Below are 22664 nucleotides of genomic sequence, written 5' to 3'. Positions count from 1 at the left end.
TCAGTAGGATACAAAAAGCACAAAATGTAAGGAAAAGGATCGCTGCATGGAACACATTAAAATTAAGAATTTCTGTTCATCAGACACTGCTATTCACAGAATGAAAATGCAAGCTGCAGAGTAGAAATAAATAAATAAATAATAAATATATAAATAAATAAATAATAAATTTCTTCTTCAGATACATGTACCTGACCTTGTGCAAAATACGTAACTCCTACAACCAACCAGAAAAAGGCGGACAATCCAGTAAGACCAGAAAATGGGTAAAAGACATGAACAGGCACTTCACAAATAAGAAAATCAAAATGGCAGATAAACATTTGAAAGGCCGATTAGCTTTTCTGGCCCTCAGAAAATGTAAATTAAAGTCCCACTTCAGGGCAGCCCGGGTGACTCAGTGGTTTAGCGCTGCCTTCAGCCCCCGGCGTGATCCTGGAGACCCGGGATCGAGTCCCACGTCGGGCTCCCTGCAGGGAGCCTGCTTCTCCCTCCGCCTGTGTCTCTGCCTCTCTCTCTCTGTCTCTATGAATAAATAAATAAAATCTTAAAAAAAATAAAAAATAAAGTCCCACTTCAGTATTCCAGAACAGCCGTCGGTCTGGTTCAAATGAGGAACCCTGACCGTATCAAGCAGTGATGGTGTGGAACCCTGGAAACTCGCATGCTTTGCTTGTGGGAGAGCAAATTAGCACGGCCACTTTGGAAAACTCTCTTGTTGGCAGTATCTACTAAAAACTCAATCCGTCCTTGTCCTGTGACCCAGAAATTACAATTCTTGGGAACGTGCCCCACAGAAACGTAACCCATGTTCCCCCAAAGACGCGAATGCTTATCTTAGAGCAGCTTTATTCAAAACGGCCTCTACATGGAGGTAGCCCTAGTTGCCCATGAACGAGTAAACGGATGAATAAATTATCATGCATCCGTATGACAGGCTGCAGCTCAGGAATGGGAGAAAGTCAACTACCCTCCTGTCCACCACACGGAAGCATCTTATGAACGTAGCATTGAGTCAAAGAAGCCGGACACAAAAGGGGATGCACGCCGTGTGATGCCGGTTCGATACAGGCCAAAACCGTAAAGACAGATGCGTTGTTCTAGAAGCTCGGAGGGCATTAACCTTTGGGGGGGAAGAGTAAGGGACTGACAGGAGACGGGAGAGATTTCTGGAGGTGTTTATAATACTCTGTTTCTTGATCCGGATGGCAGCACACGGGTGTGTTTGCTTTGTGAGAATTCATAGCGCTGTACACACATGATTTATGTGTATACATTCCCGTGTATATAATATGCATCTATTAAAAATTTATTTAATAATGTGCTCCCTCCTGACATCCTCTGCAAAGAGAAGACGTGAATAAAGCAGAGACGTATAAAAGAGCAGGAGGAAAAAAAAAAAAAAAAAAGAGCAGGAGGTGGTCTGGCCCAGCTAGAAGGCGGCTGCGCGGACGCGGGCGGAGGAGTCAGGAGGTAACAGTGGATGAGATTTATAGGGCGCTTCCCTAGGTGCCAGGGGCCGTGAGCCCTTAGTGTGGTCGTGTTCGTATTTATTTGTTTTTATTTATCTTAACGTACATTTAATTGTACCGTGTACTTATATTTGTTGCATTTTTTTTTTAATTTGTGGCATTTTTAAGCCTCACACCATTCCTAGGAGGAAGGTGTAGGTAACATCCCACCTTCGTCGGTGGGAAGACAGGTGAGGGAGGTCACTCTGTAAGTGAGCGAGCTCGGCGTGTAACCCTGATGGCCTGACCGCCGAGCTTCTCCTTCCCCCAGGGCTGGTGCTCTGGCTCCCTCTTCCTCTCTCAACTCAGCTGAAGGAGGCTGGGAGGGGGATGCTGCAGAGCTTTATTGTGGTGGATTGAGGATGACGTGAATGGCCCTCTCATGCCGTCCACCTTGCGGCGTTCCCCAGGCCGTGCGCAAAGCAGGGTGGAGGTGGGAGGAAATAGGGAAAAGAAAGACGAGGATCGGGGGACCCCGGGAATGAGAACAACAGGATCCCAGGCTATTAGTAGTCAAAACAGCCACAGCCAAACTGGTAGTGATAACACTAATGGCGTAATGACAACTTCTTATTTTTATCCCTCTCCCTCCAAGAAGCCCGTGGAGTGTTTCGGGGACACTGTCACGCAGTTTAATCCAGTATCCATCTGCGGAGGTGTGCAGAGAGCAGGGCGCCGCCTTAGTGGCTCACTGATGTGGAAAGGGCTGCACGGGGAATATTTTGCTGAGATCTGGGATGATCCACAAATGTATTCCTTCGTACGTTCATTCATTTGCCGATATTCATTGAGTACCGGCCACGCGGCAGAGGGCGTTCTAAGCGCCGGCTCCACGGCCTCTCGTGCCTAAGCCCGTCTCCGTCCTGTTGGAGTTCACAGCGCGTGGCTGCCGGGAGCAGACGATACACGAGTAAACAGAGACATGTATTTTCTTTACCACCAGAGAGATGGGGAGGGAACGGGTCGTGTAGAAATCTGTAGACCATGGAGAAGACTTGAGACTTTACTCTGGATGCAGGGAGGAGCCATCGCGAATTCAGGCGGCGGAGCAACCCGACCTGACTCACCCGTGGGGCGAATCCCTGTGGCTGCCGGGTGGCAAGACCCGAGGGCGAGGGCACGGGAAGGGCCGGCTCGGGCCGTCGCCTTTACCGGGGGGAGACAAATGGTGGCGGGGACCACGACAGCGGGGATGCAGGTTTTGAGAAGCGACTGCCAAGGGATGGGGGGCAGTGAGGCCGACGGAGGAACGGTGCCGTGGCCGGGCATCCAGCTGCGGCCTCCCCGCCCCACGAGGGGCCGCCCGAGGCTCTGTGCTCGGAGCGTCTCCTCCACGCATCCTAGTAATCACATGGTGCGTTTCACTGGTTGGTCTCCGGTCGTTCCCCTCCCCTCCTCCCCTCCCCCACCCCTTCCTCCTCCCCCTCGTCCCCCTTGTCTTCCCCCTCCTCCCCTTCGTCCTCCCCCTTCTCTCCATCCTCCTCCCCCACTCCTCTCCGTCCTCCCGCCTCCTTCTCCTCCTCGTCCTCCCTCTCTTCCTCCTCCTCCCCCTCCCTCTCTTCCTCCTCCTCCCCCTTCCCCTCCCCCTCCTCCTCCCCCTCCTGCTTCTCCCCCTCCTCCTCCTCCCCTTCCCCTCCTCCTCCTCCCCCTCGTCCTCCTCGTCTTCCCCCTCCTCCCCCCTTCTCCTCCCCCATCCCCCTCCTCCTCCACCTCCTCCACCTCCTCCCCCTCTTCCCCCCTCCCCCTCCCCCTCCTCCCCTTCTTCTCTCTTCCTGTGCATCTGCCTCCAGAAATTTCAGCTCCCTCCAGACTCGCTCCATCGCTTATCACTCATGCACTCGGGCAACGTCTTCAAACTCTCGCCTGTCTTCTTGTCCAACACACAACAGTGTCTTGACTCCAGGCCTAAGGAATCTCTGGCGTTTCATGATAGGCATCTTTTTATTTTTCATTACTTTTGCTCTTCGGCATTATCTCTCCAGTCTCCAGGCTTCCACACCTCCCGGGGAGCTGCTCTGGCACCTGCTCTGTCCAGGTTGTCGGGCACCGCACCCACCTTCTTCCCTAGGACCCTATGATCTGACTCCCGAGGGTGAGAACCAGCCCTGAGCCGTAGGGACCCCTTCTGTCTCCAGAGGCCCCGGCACACAAGCAGGGCTCTGAGGATATTGGTTAAGGGGCTTTGTGAGTGAAGGAACGAGCAGTGAGCGAATCACCGAGCGTACAAGGAGCGCCCGTCGGCCCCTCGCACCCGTCGTCGCAGTCACGGGGGACCCCGTTCCAGGGGGCCGCTGCCCCTGAGCTCGCGTGCGTGGACAGCACAGGCCGGAGCACATTCGCCTTCCCTGCCACGCCGGGGGTTACAGCTGTAAGGCAGGGGTGATGTCCCCAATCTTCCCAATGCCACCTCCTCCCAAGGGCCTCTTCTAGGACCTCTTCTGTGCCGTGATTCATTTGTTTCTATTCACCTTGCACCTGTTCGTCTGGGTTTGGGTTTTCTGCCGCCGTGAGGTCAGACGATGGGCCGCCTCGGTCAAGGGCTTTCGGCCTCCCAGCTTTGCTTCTCATCCCGTCCACCGGTGCCATGGCCATAGGGGCCCAGGGCTATTTGCTGAATTTGGGGTTTTCCCATGGTTGGTGCTTAGGCCGCAGGAGGAGGAGGGGAGGAGCCTGGGGGGAGGAAGAGCACGAGGGGTAAAGGAGGGGGGACAGCGGGCAGGAGGCGGCACAGTGGGCCGCGTCAGCAGTGGAGGCACAGGGTGGCCTTCATAGTCCCCTAGGGCGCAGGGAGTAGCAGCGGGGACAGACCCGCACCTGCTGGGAGGAACACGTGTTAGGGCTGCTGCTCCCTCCTGGACACCGTGCCTATGTCCGATGGCCAGGCCAGCCGTCCCGCCCACAGGTGGTAGGGACCCCGCTCCCCAGGATACAGAAGGACAGATGGACACTTTCCTGAGGTTCCCCTGGCCTCTGGGTGGTCGTCGCCCAGGGCTCCGAGGCTTCCTGGCTTGTCCAGTGAGCTCCGGGTCCGCAGGACACATTCCCAGATGTGGGTACAGTGGGCATGAGGCCGCGCCAGCTGCAGCAGCACAGCAGGAGGGCAGGACGTGAGTAGGTGTGGCCCTGGGGCCCGGGTGGATGGCGGAGCACCTGCGTGGCCGGCACGTGGGAGAGCGCGGCCGGCGGGAGCAGCGGGTGCAGGCGGCGGGAGCCGGGCCCTCGGGCGTCGTGGGTCCGCAAAGCCCACTGGGCAGGTGCAGCCCCCCCCACCCCCCCACTCCGCCGCACCCGGTGTCGGTTTTCCTTCCCGCGCCCAGGAGGACGTGGCTCGGCCCGTGGCAACGACCAGGGCTCCTCTTAAGAAGCGGATTGACGCGTCAGTGGGAGGCTCCGTCAGGACACAGGCGGGACGGGGGGGACCCACGGCCGACCCCGTAGGATTGGGACCCGGGGCTGGCTGGTTCCCGGGGCTTCTCCGGGTCTGCTGACCTGCAGCACGGGGGAGCGTGGCTGCAGAGCCCTTGTGCTCCTTTCAGTGGGAAGCTCGTGGACGTTCTACTAAGCACCGGCCTAAAAGCCAGTAGGTCCGACGTGAAATGATCATCACACTTCGGGTGTACCGCATTCTGCTCACGTGCCAGGTGAGGAGCGCGAGCCTCGGTATCAGTCTCTCGGACAGGCCTCCCCAGAGAGCCCGCTCCGGGTTGGAAGGCTGAGGCTCACAGGACTGAAGCAACTGGCTCGTAGGTGGCACGGCAGGGATTTGAACCCGATGCACGCAACGTCCGTGCTCTTAAACCACATTGTCTCCCAACCTGGAACGTATAAACCAGAATCAGGATTTTTTTTCAAAGATTTTATTTATTGAGGCAGCCCGGGTGGCCCAGTGGTTTAGTGCTGCCTTCAGCCCAGGGCGTGATCCTAGAGACCCAGGATGGAGTCCCAGGTCAGGCTCCCTGCTCGGAGCCTGCTTCTCCCTCCTTCTGCCTGCGTCTCTGCCTCTCTCTGTGGGTCTCTCATGAACGGATAAATAAAATCTTTAAAAATATAGATTTTATTTATTTATTCATGAGAGACCCAGAGAGAGAGGCAGAGATGCAGGCATTGGGAGAAGCAGGTTCCGTGCAGGGAGCCCGATGCAGGACTCGATCCCGGGACCCTGGGGTCATGCCCTGGGCCGAAGGCAGGTGCTCAACCATTGAGCCCCCCAGGGGCCCCATCGTAACCATTTTCAAATGCATAGTTCACCGAGTGGCATGAGGTACAGTCACCACATTGTGCCGTGGTCACCACCATCTAGTTCCAGAACCTTCTCATCATCTCTGTACCCATTAGGCAATCATTCTTCGCCCCACCCCTTCCCTCCAGCCCCAGGCATCTAGTCTGCTTCCTGTCTCTATGGATTTGCCTTTTCTGGATATTTCATATAAATAGAGTAACACAACATGTGTTTTTTTGTTTTTTTGTTTTTTTTTTGGTGTCTGGCTTCCTCTTATTTAGCAAAGCGCTTTCAAGGTTCGTCCATGTCGTAGCGTGTATCAGCACTTTGTTCTGTTACGGCCGAGTTAATATTTGAATGCGTAGGTTCACCACGTCCAGTTTGTCCGTTCACGGCTTGAGGGGCACGTAGACCGTCTCCACGTCCTGACTCCCGTGCAGGGCGCTGCTACGAACATTTGTGTACACGTTTTCGTTTGAATACCTGCCTGCGATGCTTTGGGCTATACAGGCCTTAAGAACCGACTTGCTGGGTCATTTGGTGATTGAATTTTTTCAAAAAGGGTTTGGTGCAAAAATAAGTTTGTTTCGTGGTCGATGGCGTGATTCCATTGTTGCCTCCCCGAAGAGGGTTACGTAAACCAGTGCACGGCCGTGCGACTGGCAGGGCTGCCCCGTGGGAGTGCACACCTCCCAGCTAGCTGGCACTGGGCTCGGCCACGTGGTTTGGTGTTGCCAGCAGGATGTAGGGGATCATACCCCGTGCTCCATCGCTGCAGACAGGTTAGGAGACACGGCCTGGTGCGGCTTCTGCTCTTTTCCTTCCGTCACGATGGTGGCATATGCCCGAGCCACGCTGCTCCTTCAAGTCTAGGGGAAACGCCAGTCCGACCACGATGAGCTATCACCTCACACGGGTCAGAATGGCGAAAATGAGCAACACGAGCAACAGCAGGTGTGGGCGAGGATGCAGAGGAAGGGGAGCCCTCGTGCCCTGTGGGTGGGAAGGCAAGCTGGTGCAGCCACCCTGGAAAACAGTGTGGAGGCTCCTCAACAGGTTAAAAACAGAGCTGCCCTACCCCCCGGCAATCACACCACACCGCTGGGTATTTATTTACCCCAAAGGATACGGAAATACTGATTGGAAGGGGCACCTGCACCCCAGTGTTACTATTATTAGCAACAGCCAGACTGTGCGTGTCCGTCCACTGCTGGATGGATGAAGGAGACGAGGTCTGTCATACAGTGGAGTATTGCAGAGTCATCAAAAAGAAGGAATTCCTGTCATTTGCCGTGATGTGGGGTGAGTTGGAGAGAGGAGAGCGCCGAGTCGGAGAAAGACACATCACATGACTTCACTCATATGTGGAATTTAGGAAACAAAACAGATGAACGTGTGGGACGGGGGGAGAAAAGTAGGAGAGGGAAGGAAGTAAGCTAAGAAATTGAAGAAACTGGGTTGTTGGAAGGAGGTGGGTGGGCGAGGGGGTCGGCCGCATGGGTGAGGGGCATGGAGAAGGCCCCTTGTTGTGACGAGCACTGGGTGCTATAGGTACGTGATGAGTCACTAAACTCTACTCCTGAAACCAATACTGCGCTAGCGGTTCACTAACTAGGATTCAAATACAAATCTGGAAGAAGAAAAAAAAAATAAAAAAGATGAAGACACCTGGAATACAGCCAAAGCTCAGCCAACATGAACATGAGCAAGAAATAAACCCTTGTGGTTGTAAGCCACTGTGATTTTGAGGTTATTTGTTACCACGCGGTAACTTAACGAAAGCTCAATAATACGGAAACACATCGGATCCAACGGCATAAACCACGCTTATTTACTGCAGGACTTGTCAGTGCCTTCACTGTGCTAATGTGTGTTATGAGTCTCAAGAGGTAGATTAAATATGGGGTTTCCTGAATGTATTTGATCCTGGTTACATTTGCAGACCTACGACGGCAGCACACAGCTTGGCAAATGCCGGGCTATTCAGACCATTTGGATGCACCCCTGTCCGAGGTGACTTTTCCGGACTCCTTTACCCTCATAAAACTAGAGGATTCTTTTTTTTTTCCCCGCTTCTACTGAAACGTGTGTATATTTATGTGCATATTGTATAGTGTCCTTTTCTATTTATGAATCGTGTTCTCTCCCCCCCACCCCCCGCCCCAGCCGGAGCTGCTTGAGATCAGAAAGCCGCGTCTTACTCGGTTTCCCTGTCTCCGGCGTGTAGCTCAGCACCGGTTCCAATGAAGCAGGCCTGCCTACCAGTTGCCGGATTGAGCGGCTCTATTCTTGCACACCTACTACGATCTAGCTCTGTGCTCGGAATCTTGGAAAGAGTGCAAAGAGCTGAAAGACACAGTTATAGTTCTTCATTCCTCAGGCTCATAATTTGTAGCTGTGCATCTAAGGCAAAACATGTGCTCGGATCAGTAGCCAAGACCTTCAGCATCGTCCTTCTCTTAGGATGTTTCTTGGCCTTTCTCTCTCTCTCTCTCTCTCTCTCTCTCTCTCTCTCTCTCTCAGATGTTCCTTTCATTACTGGGTGGAGGTTGAGGTGGCTTTAGGCTTCGAGCTGTCCAGGTCCTCCCTCCCCGGGAAGGACGGCCTCAGAGAGGTAGAGCGCGAGGGCCGTGGCGCAGGGATGCGCAGTCCTCTCTGGAACGTGTTCTGTCTACATTCAGCCTCCATCCAAACACGTTTACTGGGACCCGGTGATGTGTTAGGTGACGGGGAGCGAGGCACCGCCTCCGGCATCCCAGGGCATCGCAGGCCGGGGGGACGCGGTGCAACGCGTGTCCTAGCACAGCCAGAGCCGCGTGCAGGGTGCCCGTGGTTGCTGGCAGGGGGCTGCCCGCGATGGCCCCCAGCCCCCGGGGCGAGGCCAGGAAATGACATCCGTGGAACAGCCATCCTCTGGGAGGGGATCCACCCGTGTGGTCCAGCCTATCTTGTTCTCCGTGGAGGCACCGCTTACGTACAGAAGCGTCCACCCTTCTGGGGCGGTCGGTCATGCAGTCACGATGCCGCCACGGTCAAGAGGCACAGCGGTTTATCTGATTTTTACCTGGACCCTACCGCGGAAGCGCCAACGGGGCGACAACCAGAGACGTTAGCCCCCTGAGGCTGGCTTCCCAGCGTCCTGCATGTCCCAGCGCCCGGAGCAAGTCCGGGCAGGAGACAGCTGCCCCGTTGGCAGGGGTGGCGGGGCCAGGCAGGATGCAGCGGGGAAGGGGGCCTGGACAAGAACGTGGACGCGTCCGCTCGTGTAGGAGTCGGGAGCACGGGGTCGTTGGCGTCACGGTTGGTTTCATCAGGACGTCTGTGGGGAGGCCCGTAGTTAAGCTGAATCAGCGTCGTCGCGGTCCCTCACTGAGGGCGCCTTCGTGTTGCAATTTTATGAAGTCGGATTCTAGAAGTCTGCGGGCCTGTGCGACCCTGGCCATTCCACGGCCCAGACCGGGCCCTCTTCTCCGGAGTCGCCGTGGTCCCGGAGGAGCCTGCGCCCCGGTCCTCCCGGCGGCCCAAGTGCTCCATTTACAAGGTGCCCTCTCCTGACCCGCCTCCTGCGCCAGGGGCCAAGGGGGTGCTTCTAGGTCCTCGCGCTTCCTCCAGAGTCTCGAAGGTCACCTGGCCCATCACAGGTGACGCCGAGTCTGTCTTCGCTTAAGCGGTGACCGCACAACTGCGCGGAGCGGATGCATAGAAACCCGAGGCTGAACGATCTCGGTGGCCGCCCAGGCCAGGGGCTGGCGGAGTGTCGCCGTCGGGAGCCAGATGGTAAATGTCTTCGGCTTTGTGGGCCTCACACAGCCCCTGCCGTAGCCGCTCCAAACAGCCCTGCATCGGGCCTGCGTGGCTGTGGTCCAATAAAATCCGTTATAAAACCAAGCCACGGTGGGCAAGTTCGGCCCATGGGCCGTGGGTAGCCCCCTCCGTACAGGCCGGGCTACGTGGCCAGTGGCCCCCGAGCTCAGGGCGAATGGAGACCCTTGTTTCCTCCCGAGGCTGCATCCTGGATGCAAGAGCGTCGTGGTTCTGCTGCTCCCGCGGCCTCCCTGCAGATGCTGCCGTCCGTGCGGCCGCGGGACGGACACACGGCTGCACCTGTGCGCCGGCGCTTCTAGGTCTGTTTTGGAAATCTTCGGCAGGCCCCGTGCTCACACCCCGTTGGCCAAGACGTGTCCTGTGAACCCATCCAAGAGAAGAGGCTGGCGGTGATTGGGGGGCAGAGGGGGGTGTGTAATGTTTTTCAAAGGGAGAACGCCGCCGGGTCGACGCACCGGATTCCAGTTCATGGTAATCACGTTGCATTCGGGCCTCGGAGTCTTTAAATTCTGGTGCGCGGCCAGCGACGGGGACTCTTCTACCTACGAAGGCACCTTGTTCCGTCGCTCGAGATTGCTGGCGTGGAGGAGGGTCTCCTCCCATCGGGCTGAATTTCATTTACTTGAATCGCGCATCTGAGGCCTCCGAGTGGATTCCTCAGGATCCCAGAACAGAGGCTGGTCCTTGGGGACGCACGAGGACACACCGTCCAGAGGGGGTGCCACAGCCCACCCACCTCCCCGCCCAGGTAGTTCCCTTCTTCATCCCCACCTCCACCCCCCGCCCCCATCCGGGTGCCAATGACCCATCACGGAGGCAAGGGCTGAACTTCTGAATGAGATCATAGCCTTTTCGCCCTTTCTGCACGGTTTCACCCGGTGAATTATCGTCTTATTTTCATTCCACTCCAACGAGCTGTCAGCGACGGATACTGTAATTCACGGCAGCAGAAACACAAACAGATGGGTAATTGACCCGCGTGCCTCCGTCGCGCTGGAGGCCGGCGTGGCGGTCGGAGCCCAGAGCCCTGTGTGTGCCAGTCGGGGATCGCTGGCCTCCCTCAGGGAGGGCGATCGGGCCGGCTCTCGGCAAAAGGGGCCCCCCTCGCTGTGTTCCCCACCTCGCGCTTCTCAGAAAGGGACAGGATGCGACAAGCAGGCCTTCGCAGGTAGGAGGCAACAGCTGGGACTCGCTGGGGCTCAGAGGCATCCGCGGGGGGTCACGTGGTGATGCGACAACAGCATGAACCACCGCTTCCGCTCAACCAAAGCAGGGTCTGCGTCTCCCCCGTTCTCTTAGCCCTGACGGAAATCGCACACTTAATCTGCAGTGAAGTCGATCAGAAGCACGTACATCCGTCGAAACTACTATTGTAGGTAATTATGACATAAAGTAAGATGAGGCCACGTTCATCCAAAATGCAAACAAGCCAAAGGAAAAGATAGAGGGTCCTGGCCTTGACCGAGACGTGATTGCTTCAGGGTGGTCGCACGCCGCCCCGTGTCTGCTCGACGCATGCCCTCTGCGGGGAGCCGGGGGGCCCGTCTTCTGGATCTCCTCATACATACTCCTGTTTCAGGATCTGCCCGCATCCCACACGCATGGTGGATTGTCTTCGGGTTTATTTTCTTTCATCTTCATAATATGTCACTGGCTTATTCCATATTTATTTATTTTTTATGATTTTATTTATTCATGAGAGAGAGAGAGACAGCGTGCATGGATGGGAGGGAGGGACCAGGCACGGGGCCTCGTTCCCAGGACCCTGAGATCATGACCTGAGCCAAAGGCAGGTGCCTGACTGAGCCCCCCAGGGGAACCTCAATATTTATTTATTTATTTTTAAAGATTTTATTTATTCATGAGAGACACAGAGAGAGAGAGGCAGAGACACAGGCAGAGGGAGAAGCAGGCTCCGTGCAGGGAGCCCCATGCGGGATTTGATCCTGGGTCTCCAGGGTCACGCCCTGGGCTGAAGGCAGGAGCTAAACTGCTGAGCCACCCAGGGATCCCCAATATTGTCTCCAGGGTCACGCCCTGGGCTGAAGGCAGGAGCTAAACTGCTGAGCCACCCAGGGATCCCCAATATTTTTTTTAAAGATTTTGAAAATGTATATAGGGAGAGGAGGGCAAGTGGGGTGGATGGGGAGAGGGGGAGAGAGGGAGAGAGAGAGAGAAGCCGACTCCTCATCGAGTGTAGAGCCGGGCCCTAGACTTGGCCTCACAACCCTGAGACCCTGAGCTGAGCTGAAACCGAGAGTCCGACGCTTCACCCCTTCACCCACTGTGCCACCCAGGCGCCCCCATTCGATGTTTAAAATATATTTATTAAGCACCTACTATGTTCCAGACGTAATGCTGCTTTTTATGTTTTGCTCATCAGTTCAGGGCCTCTGTCTCTTGAACTTGGATTTTATGCGTCAGTTTTGCGTCTCCAAGCAGCCCGTCCGTGTCCTCACCGGGTGGAGGCATCTCCTCCAGCAAACCACCCCCCAACACCCCCGGATACTGCTTGTTGGAGGAAGAGAAGGCGGCCAGGAGCTCCTAACTGGGGAAGAGCAGGAGCCGGGTCAGCGGTGAAGGTTGGGGCGGCATCCCCCAATCTCCGAGGCACCTTCAGCTTTGGAGGATGGGGGCCCCGTCTCCTGAACCCCCGAGCACTGGCCCCGGGACCAGGCCCCTGCTTCAGGCAGCGGTTCGGTGTCACTGAAGGTGTCAAGGAGTTGGACGTCGGGGCCCCTGGGAGCCCTGTTGCCCTCGTGCTGCCCGGTGGTTGAAACCCAACAATGCCTGGGTGGGGGGGGGCTCACGTCTCCTGACTCCCAGCCGCCTCCTCGTCCGTCTCGGCGAGGGTCTTTATTTTTTAAAAAGTTTTTAAAGATTTTATTTACTTATTCATGATAGATATATATAGAGAGAGAGGCAGAGACACAGGCAGAGGGAGAAGCAGGCTCCACGGAGGGAGCCGGACAGGGGGATTCGATCCCGGGTCTCCAGGATCACGCTCTGGGCTGAAAGGCAGGCCGGCGAGGGTCTTTAACCTGTGTCGCTGGGAGCAGTGCCGCTCCTCTCACCAGCTGGCGGGTCTCTGCCCGTTGTCATCCTTCCCTCCCGGGTCTTGATCTTCTCTGAGGCACCAGAGCGCCTGCATCTCTTCCCTGGGGTCCTGGAGGTGGACGCACACACAGAAAAAGGCGACCCTTAACCGGAAAAGAGGGTGCTGCTCAGGTCGGTCCTTAGCCGGAAGTTCTGTGGCCTGAGTCCTTGGCACAGGTGGCTCCCGCCCTCTAAGCGGCTCTCCCTGCGGCCCCTGGTGCCCTAAGTCGTGCGGATCTGTGAAGCCTCAGCCCTACACCATGTCCCCTGCAGCCCCTGGTGCCCTAAGTCATGGGAATCCTCAAGGCCTCAGCCCTGCGCTGCGGTCCCTGCGGCCCCTGGTGCCCTAAGCTGTGCGACTCTGCGAGGCCTCAGGCCTACTGCAGCCCCTGCGGCCGCCCACCTCCTGCTGCATCCCCAAGCCAGCTCCTCTGGTGGAGCGCTGGTTCCACCTTGTCCCCAAGCCAGGGGTCAGCGAGGGCACGGAGCACCTGCCGTATGTCCCCCCCGCACCCTAGGCACAGGGCCTGGCACTCGGGACAACCAGGAAGGGGACAGAGGGAGGTAGAGGACGGGGAGGAGTCACATGGGCAAGACAAGTCCTAGCGACCCGTGGGGATCCCCGCAGGGTTCTCGAGAGGCGGGACGCTCTGGCCATGTTTCCGATGGGCCCAAAGGGGGCTCCTTGGGAGCCTGTGTCCCAGTTCAGGTAAGGGCTGCGTCCTGTGGGGGCCTACGGGGCCCGGCACTTACTGAAGGCCCACTCATGCCCCGTCTTGGTCTGCTCGGGCTGCTGGAGCCCAGCTGTGTAGACGGCATGGTTCCCACGGGACAGCTGCGTCTCTACGGCTTTGGAGGCTGCAACTCCAGGGTCACGGGGTCCGGGAGAGGCTCAGCCTGGCGTGTGGACGGCTGTGCCCTGGTGGGAGGGCCGTGTGTGCTCAGGGCGGGAGGCGGACGGGGAGCTTTCCCGTGTCTTTCTCTTCCCCGGAGTCCATTAACCCTACCCCTGCGTGTGCTCGCTCTGTCTCTTTGAAACACATTTTTAAAAAAAATCTTAAAAAGAAAAAAATGAGGCACCTGAGTGGCCCAGTTAGTTAGCTGTCCGCCTTGGGCTCAGGTCGGGATGCCCGGGGCCTGGGATCAAGTCTGGCGTCAGGCTCCCTGCTCGGCGGAGGGTCTGCTTCTCGTCCCCCTTGGCCTGCCGCCCCCTGCTTGTGCGCCCTCTCTCACTCTGTCTCTTTCTCCGTCTCTATCTCTCTCTCTGTCAAATGAATTTAAAAAAAAAAATCTTAAAACAAAATAATAAGCCCATTAGTCCGCTCATGGAGGCCCCCCTTTGTGACCTGACATAAACCTAATCAGCTGCCAGGGCCTCGCCTCCTAATCACAGCGTGGCTCTGGGGGTTTAGGGCCTCGACTTATGACCTTGGGGGATGGGGACGCAGGCATCAGCCCACAGCAGCCAGGTGCTCGCCGGCAGCCGCGTAGGCCTCTCCCGCTCCCCTCCCCACAGCAGTCCCTTTGCGGAACCTCACAGGCGAGTGACCTGAATTTCTGAGAGGCTAAGGCGTCGGCAGGGGCCGCCTGGGCCAGAGCCCCCGGAGGAGCACTGAGGCAGGAGTCCCTCTCAGGCCCACTCGCCCCTGCCCCAGAGCTGGACACGCTCGTCTGGATTCCTGGATTTGAGGCCTGAGTCTGTTACTCTGGTTGTGGGGCTTCAGGCCAGCTTTGGGCCAATTCCAACATCCTCCAAGTGTTTAGAGGCCACTTTCTTTTTCTTTTCTTTTCTTCTTTTTCTTTTTTTCTTTTTTTCCAGTTGGGGTGAAAAAGAGAATTAGCCATTGAATGAAAATCCAACAAATGAGTGTCTGGAGCCTCTACGGGGGCTTGCCCTTAATTTATATTCTAGAGGTCAGGGCATCTGTCCCCCTGAAGCCCACTCTCCAATGGGGGAGATGAGAAAAAATATGAAAACAAACGAATAAGCTCAGTTCCATCAGTAATTAGTCCTCTGATGAAAATAGAAGAAGAATTCTTTTTAAAAAGATTGTATTTATTTATTCATGAGACCCAGAGAGAGAGGCAGAGACCCAGGCCGAGGGAGAAGCAGGCTCCCTGCGGGGAGCTCGACGTGGGACTCGATCCCGGGACCCCGGGGCCACAGCCTGAGCCGGAGGCAGGTGCTCAACCGCTGAGCCCCCCGGGCGCCCCTAGAAGAAGCCTTGTAATTTGGGTGACCTGGGAAGGGCTGCGGTTGCAGGACAAGGGAGCCACGCAGAGATCTGGGGAAAGAATATTCTTGGCACAGGGGAGGACCCGTGCGAAGACCGTGGGGAGAACAAGACCCGCACAAGGGAGGGACCAGAGAAGGGCAGGACGCCTGGTGTGTTTGGAAAAATAGTAATAATATTAGGAAGAAGGAGTGAGGAAGCAAAGGGATAGAGAGGACAGAGCTATCCCCCCTCCCCCCCGTGTGATGGACAGAAGGAGAAATCTTTCCTCCACACACAAGGACTGCATGTAAAATACAAAAAAGAAAAAAAACAAGAATCGTGAGATGTCTGTGTTGCGGCTAAGGTGGGAGGAAGACGAAGGGAGATGGGGCAAAAATCAGAAGAGAAAGAGGATGACGTGGATGTTGTTCCCACATCTCTCCATTGCCCACTCGCTTCGTAGAACAGTGAAACATTCCAATTTAAAGTATAACAAGATTTTAAAGAAAAGTATAATGAGGTTGGGGGGGAGATGTCCCATATGTTCAGCACGAGTGACTTGGTGTTCAAGGGAAACGCTCAGCTATTGCCTTCCTGGGTCTTTTGAGGCAAAATTTATATGCTCCGCAATGATGGTGGCCTTTCTCTCCCCTCCTCTCCCCTCCCCTCCCCTCCTCTCCCCTCCCCTCCCCTCCTCTCCTCTCCCGTCCCCTCCCCTCCCTCCTCTAACAATTTCAAGAAAAAAGGTCTCTCCCTCCTGTCCTCGTCCCCTCCTGTCCTCCCCTCAAGGGAAAGGAAAGAAAAAGCCCTCCCCTCCCCCCCCTTCTCTCCTCTCCTCTCCTCTCCTCTCCTCTCTCCTTTCTCTCTCTTTTGTCTTCTCTCCTCCCCCTCCCTTCCCCTCCCCCTCTGTGTCTTTGGGAACCGGGCCCAGGATACGCCCCCCCGCAGCGGGCAGCAGCCGTGTGTCCTGCAGACAGTGGCCCCGCAGCCCGCCCCCCCCCCCGGGTGATTTGCGCCCCGTGGAGGCCCGGCCGGGCGCCAGCCTGGGGTCAGCAGCGGCCCCCCCGTGGGACCCGGGTCGTCAGGAGCCGGCCGGGCCGCTGACTGCTCCGTGAACCTCCGCCGCCGTAGAAACGGTTATGTAACTTTAAACAGTAATGACATTTTGCAGAAAAGTGCTTTTTAATTGCTACGTCTTCATTATTCTCTTTCAAAATCGCCCAGGAGGTTCTGCCTCCGAGACAGCTCGGCGTGATCGGAGTTTCCATTTTTAAAGAGCAATCAGTTTTGTGTTTCAGCCGCTCCCGGAACCCCCCAGCCCCAAACTTCATCTGCGTTCAGTTGCATTAAACGTGGTAGGTAATACCGCCTTTTGTATCCTTGCCAAACGGAGAGATGATTTGACGCAATTTTCTAAAAATGCTCTCCCCAAATTCCTTTTGGGCCGGGACCAAGAATAGAATATTTTATCCCCTACAAAAGGGAGAAAGAAAATGATGAGCAAGCTAGAAAAATAGGACTGAGAGTATAGTCTATAGAGTTCCAACAGGAACTTAACCCCAATCCATAGACTCAGATGCCTATAGGGGATTGGGATCAGCTAAAAATAAATTCTGCTTCGGAAGCGGAAAAACCGTGATACAGATAAAATGACTCAATAGTGCACAGTCTGAAAGAACGGTCGACGTCGCCGAGGAGGGACCGCACGGCCTGTTGGCTTGGGCCCGTCTTTGGGGCGTCTGTGTCGCGCTCCCGGGGGGCGAGCCCTCGCCAGCACCACGCAGCCCCACGCGGGGCCCTGGCCCTTGGGGTGGAGCCACCAGGCCCCGCAGCCCGCGGTGCCCAAGCCACGGGCTCCCTCGACCCTGAGAACCTTCTGTACAGACTGAGGGAGACTCGCCTTCCTGAATAGCTGCCCCCCCATCACCCCCTCCGTGCAACCTCAACAGGCACAGAATCCTAAAGCCCTCTCCTGCCTGGTGAGTCCCTGCAAACAGCTCAAGGCAGCCTGCGGGGCCTTCTCCTCTGTGGTTAGATGCCCACGGCTCCTGCTCGTGGCTCCTGAAGGTTCTGTTGACGCTGTGAACAACGTCAGTCCCAGCGGCGACTCCGTCATCACTATCACCATCAAATGTAGGGCGCCGGGGGGGCTCGGGCCATTAGGCGTCCGTCCGACTCTTGATTTCTGCTCAGGCGTGACCTCAGGGTCGTGCGACCGAGCGCCTATCGGGCTCCAGGCTGGGCAGAGAGTCCCTCGAGGAGTCCCTCTCGCCCCCTCCCCCTGCTCGCTCTCTCTCTCTCTCTCTCTCAAATAAAGTAAATATTTTTAAAAACGATAATAAAAGGAGGAAAGAAAAAAAAAAGGTAACAGGTGACATTTGCTCTCGGCTTGCCGTGTGCCAGCAACTGTTGCGGACAGTTCGCAGGGGTTCCCTCCCTTGGTCCCCTCCACGGCTCTGCGCTGTGGGCACGTCGAGCGTCTCCGTTCTACAGAGGACGAAGGAGAGCGTGAGATGGTTGGAGTGGCCGCCCGAGGTGTGAGAGGTGTGAGGAGGTGTGAGGAGGTGTGAGGAGGTGTGAGCTGTGAGCTGTGCAGGCCGTCGGCAGAGGGGCCTGACCTCCTCCGGGCCCGGCCGCGCCGCTGTCTCCCCAGCGCCCTCCTGAACAGTCATTTCTCAGCTGCCGCCGAAGACGGGTTGACGCGTTGGCGCCTCATTTCTTTCTTAAATGCTTTGAAGGTGGGAGGGGGACGTAGAGGCACAACTGTGAAGCAGAAGGAGAAATGCCGAGCTTCTGCGGCAAACCCTCCGCGAGTGGGATGAGGGGGTGTCCCCAAAGCATGAATGAGAAAAAAGTGTAATCCGGGGAACCCCGCCGCCTTCCACGGGGCGGAAACCACTGACCCGTTAGCCCCGCACACGCCGGTGGCTCGGGGTGAGGTAGAGAGACGGCTCTTGGGTGGAAGCGCTGCTGTCGGGGGCTGGCGGAGCCCAGGGCTGCCCTTCTGTGCGGACGCCCCGGGCCGGGGGTGGGGGGCTGCGCCGCTGCCGACTCCGGGGCAGGCGAGTGGTGCGCGCCCGGAGAGCCCCGTCTGCGTCCTGGGCCTGCGGGACTCGGGCCTCGACCAGTCACGTGCAGAGAAGAGGTTATGAGACGGGTCCGGAGTGTGCATCCTGCGGCCTTGGGCTGGTCGTGTCCCCTCCATGGGCCTTGGCCTCCTCGTTTGTTTGTTTGTTTTTGTTTTTGTGTTTTTTGTTTTGTTTTGTTTTCTGTTTTTTGTTTTCTGGCCTCCTCGTCTTTAGAGCAAAGGAGAAAAACATAATCCTCCCTGGGGTCGTCCTGCACCGATATTATTATTTTTAAGATGCCCTGGTTTTATTCAATCACACCCCGGCCTCATATTAAGCTTCTCCTTGAAATTTACCAAAGCGGCCTCATTACGCGCAGGATGACGTCCCAGTCCCCCAGCAGCCGGGAAAGCCCTGCGCCCTCTGGCATCTGCTCCCCTCTGACACCTGTTCCCCCACTGCCCGCCCCCCCACCCCGTCCCATCCCTCAGTCACCGGCAGCTCCTGACATCTTCATCCTTGCTACTAGGGTGTGTCTCCTGTTCTTTTCCTGCGATGTCCCCTTATCCACCTTCCAGCCGCCCCGCAGCGGCCTCCCCGCCACCCGAGCAGGGTTGCAGCCTTCTGCTCTCCCCCCGCCTCACGCGGCCACCGTGCTCAGGTCTAGGAAGCTGCGTTACCACGACGTGGGTCCGTGTCCGTCCCTGCTGATCCTACTGTTCACCGCCAAGGGCAAGGATCCTGTCTTTTTTTTTTTTTTTTTTTTTGGATCTCTATAGACCTAGCGCCTAGCTCAGGACTCGTGCTTCGTAAATAGAGTTCATAAACACGCGAAGGAAGGGAAACGAAAGACATGAAGGACGGAAGACAAAACAAACCATGGTCTTGTGCTTTCCATAAGGGTTTTCTCCCCAGACGGGAAAGGCCGACACCAGATCTGGCTCCGGCTCAGTCCTGGTGAAACGGAAGGAAGGAGGCCTCTGAGAGGTGGCCAAGGTCGGGGCTTGAGGGGGCCAAGGACCAGCAGTTGCCAGAGGCCTCGCAGGCCCAGAAATATTTTGGTGATGGTTCACGGGCTTCAAAAAAAAAAAAAAAAAAAAAAGCCGGCAGCTTCAGACTTCTCCGCATCACCTCTCCAAACTGTTAATGAAACACCTCCGTTAACCTTCCTTTCTCCCCTTCTTGTTCTTCTCCAACAGGTCTTCAGATCATCTTCCCTCAGTATCTGCAAGAGAAGTTCGTCCAGTCGGCCTTGAGCTACATCATGTGCAATGGGGAGGGAGAGTACGTGTGCCAGAACAGCCAGTGTAGGTGCCAGTGTGCGGAGGAATTCCCCCAGTGCAACTGCCCCATCACCGACATCCAGATCATGGAGTACACGCTGGCCAACATGGCCAAGTCTTGGGCCGAAGCCTACAAGGACCTGGAGAATTCAGGTAGAGAACCTGGGCTCGCAGTTCTGCAGCCGTGACCCTGAGCCACATCTAGGGGGGACAACTGTCTAACTGGAGTTGGGGCCACCGTGAGGGGGTGTCCAGTGTCCCCAGCTCTTTCACTTTGGGGGGACCAGGGCCAGGCCTAGCCGCTGTCATGGGGTCGGTACCCAGTCAGTCTCCACTGAGTGGAATAATGAACCCCATGATCGAGTTTGTGGTCCTAAGATGGATTGTCTCTGTTGAACCCAGAAGACAGAGGAACGCCACGTAGGCCCTGGAGGGTGGAGAGGCAGAAAGAAGTATTTTCATTGATTCCTGAGTGTGTGTGCGTGAGCATGAGCGTGAGCGTGAGCGCCTGTCTCTGAATCAGCAACACGCGTGCACGTGCACGTATGCACAGGTGCATCTATCTCCATCCATGGAACACATGCGGGTAGATGTCCGTACGGGTCAGAGAGCTCAAGGATTCGCAGTCACTTTGCAGGTATTTAGCCTATTTCCTGCTTTTCATGGTTCAGAAAGTGCGTGGTCATGAATTCCAGGGGAGGAAAGTCGTTCTCCCGGGGCCGGGTAGTGAGTGAGGGCCAAAGCTGGGTCTCTGCCTCCCTGGAGCTTCCAGTTAACGTGGAAGCCACATGCGAGTGGGGCGACCCGTACAGATAATTACGCACGGTAATTCGGTGCGTGGGGAGCGGGGGTTAACGTGGTCGGGCGGGTCCGGAGAGGCAAGCTGGGGAAGAGCAGCTGAGAGGCGAAGCACCTGTGACACAGAAGTCAGCAGGTGTGCACACGACAGCTGGGGGGGGCGGGGGGCACCCCCGGGGGCCCAGGGGGGTCAGGACAGCGGCGAGGTCAGCTCGATGGTGCGTTGGGCAAACGGGGAACGTGCGGAGCTGCCGCGTAGCCAGGGCTCCGTGTCACATTGAAGAGATGGGTGTTGAGACCCGGGAGCCTTGGTTAGGTACGTGGGTTAGACCGGACGCTGGTACCGTTCACTGAGCTAGAGCCCCTCGAGAGGTCGGACACGAGAAGCTTGGAAGCCTTGAGACTCCCAGGGAGAGGGGCCGAGCAGCCGCACGCCTCTGATACGTGCTTGGGTACTGGTCAGAGGCGGCCAGAGGCAGAGAGCGACGCCGTTTCTTTTAAAATTAATATTCCTTAAATTTATCACAAGCACCGCACCACGGAGGAGGGAGGGGGCCGAGGCCCGGCGTCTCCCCCAGGGTCACGTAGTTAGTAAACCAGGGCCGGTAACGGATCCCCGGATTCCAAATCCAGAGCTCGTCGCGGCGCTCGCGACACTGTCAAGTCTTCTTTACCCCCTAGGCCTCTGCTCCCTCATCTGATAAATGAGACGACGTGTTCGTGGTTTTCATATTTGAATGTGTTTAAATTTTTAGCCGAGAAACCCTTTGATCGAGCAAAATCGCACCTCGGGGCCGCTGTGCCCTGCAGGTAAAAGCTGAGCCGCACCAGGGGCCCCAAAAGCCACTGGTTTCCGTGAACGGGGAGCCCCCGCCAGCCTGGGGAGCGCACGATGCCCGAGCCGTCCTGCCCTCGGGGGCCCCGAGTGGAGCCCTGGCTGCCCGCGAAGCCGCACCCATCGGTCCACCTAGAACCCCAGGGACTCACGGAAGAGACGGTCCCTGTTCCGACCATTACGTGGCCTCGAATGAAAGAAGCACTTGGTGAAATGCTTTGCGGCGAGGTTCCCGGATTGCTAGGAGGCAGAGGGGAACCCACGCTGTGTGGGGGGCTCGTTAGCGCATCAGCCTTTTCCCAAGGAAGGGAAACCACTGTCTGCGGGTAGACGGGGTGCAGCGTAGCCGAAGGGGCCACAGGAGCGGCTTCCGCGGCGGGCCGTCTCCCTGCGAGAGCTCACGGTGGCTCCAGGTCCCCCGCACTGAACCCCTGGGGATGCTTTTACCCACCGACGAGACCGCCCGTCTCTGGCTGGTGCACGTGTGGCTGGTGCACGTGTGGCTGGTGCACGGGGAGTTTCCCGCCCTTCGCTCAGCCCCCGGCCTCGGGAGGGAGCAGTGAGCAGCCCAAAGGGAAGAACCAACGGCTCCTTTGTGGTCGGGGGCCGCGGTCAGAGCCAGCCCAGGTTGCAGCCTAGACGGGCGTCCACGTCTCCCTGGTGGGGAGGGGCCCTTCTCCTTTTAGTCAAGAAAATCAAGTTAGTTTGTCTTTTAAATTATAAAGCCCCGTCTGAGCGAGATCCAGGTTCATCGGAATGACTGTCCCATCCTTCGAGGTCAGGAGAGCCTTCCCAGGAGAGGCCGCGTCCTCCGTGGGGTGGGCGCGGGCACCCAGGAGCAGTCATTAGGGCCGGCCCCCTGCCTCGGGCCGGCTCCCCCATAAACCAGCCATCCTTTGGGTCCAACGCGGCCACCCATCCCCTGGGCGTGTCCCGAATGTAGGTCCCCGGGATTGGCGTGGAGTGCGGGAGTGCCTGTTGGGCAGATGGGGAAACTGAGGCATTGCACGGCTGCTCGGGGGCTGAGGTTGCCGGTCGGTGTCCTGCGCATCGGACTGTGGGTAACGAGGCGCCGGCAGCATCTTGGGAGTCGGAGATCCCTGCGTTCCGCACCCCGTACTTATTTATTTTCCTCCCACTGCCCTCATCCGCTTCACGGGTTGAGAGTAAGTGTGTGAAGCCAGGAGGAGCGTGAGACTCGCGGCCTGGCCCGAGGCCCCGCCATATGCGGGCCGTGGGGCCTTGGCAAGGTGACTGACCTCGCCGTGTCCTGGTTTCCCTGAAAGGAGGCGCTGAAAGCACCCACCTCCTCGTCTGCCGTGAGCTCGCTTACGCGGGTTGGGGTTTGACACGGAGCGCCGTGCCCCGAGAGCTACGGAGGCATTTTTAAAGCTGAAGTGAATGCCTAACGGACTCGGAATTTCCTTGTGGGCTTCGTGACCCCAAGTGGAAGGGGTACTAGGCTGCAGATACACACACATCCCCCAAGCGTTTATTTGGCTTTCTTTTCCTCCGATAGGATCAACTTCCCAATTCTTTTCCCAATAGTGGGGGAGGGGGGTGGCCGGGGTCAGTATTACATTAAAGAAGCAACAGCTCGGGTTTCAGTCCTGCCTCTTGTCCCTCGAAGGCCTTTCCACCTTCAGTAAATCACGTCCCCACTCTGTGCCTCAGTTTCCCTCTATGCACAACAGAAGAGCTGCCCTTATGTCGAGTTGCAGCCAATCCCGAAACTCTGAAATACAGAATCACAGGCCGAGGCAGGTCACGTCAGGGTCACCCCAGGGAACCCAGACTTGGCCCCATCTCTGGA

At 57.1% G+C, this 22664-nt stretch overlaps 1 protein-coding gene across 4 annotated transcripts in view; it reads left to right on the top strand.

Annotated features, from left to right (window-relative positions):
• Positions 1-22664, top strand: part of BRINP1 (BMP/retinoic acid inducible neural specific 1) — a 169891-nt gene that overhangs the window by 118361 nt on the left and 28866 nt on the right. For all 4 annotated transcript variants that reach the window (XM_038553236.1, XM_038553235.1, XM_038553237.1 and 1 more), the window contains one exon: positions 19135-19371. In XM_038553236.1, coding sequence (XP_038409164.1) covers positions 19135-19371 — 237 coding nt within the window. The remainder of the gene's footprint in view (positions 1-19134; positions 19372-22664) is intronic.

The sequence above is a fragment of the Canis lupus genome, chromosome 11, assembly GCF_011100685.1.
Source record: "Canis lupus familiaris isolate Mischka breed German Shepherd chromosome 11, alternate assembly UU_Cfam_GSD_1.0, whole genome shotgun sequence".
NCBI classification, from domain to species: Eukaryota; Metazoa; Chordata; class Mammalia; order Carnivora; family Canidae; genus Canis; species Canis lupus.
The sequence above is the reverse complement of the archived record's forward strand: the minus strand, read 5'-3'. Positions and strand labels throughout refer to the sequence as shown.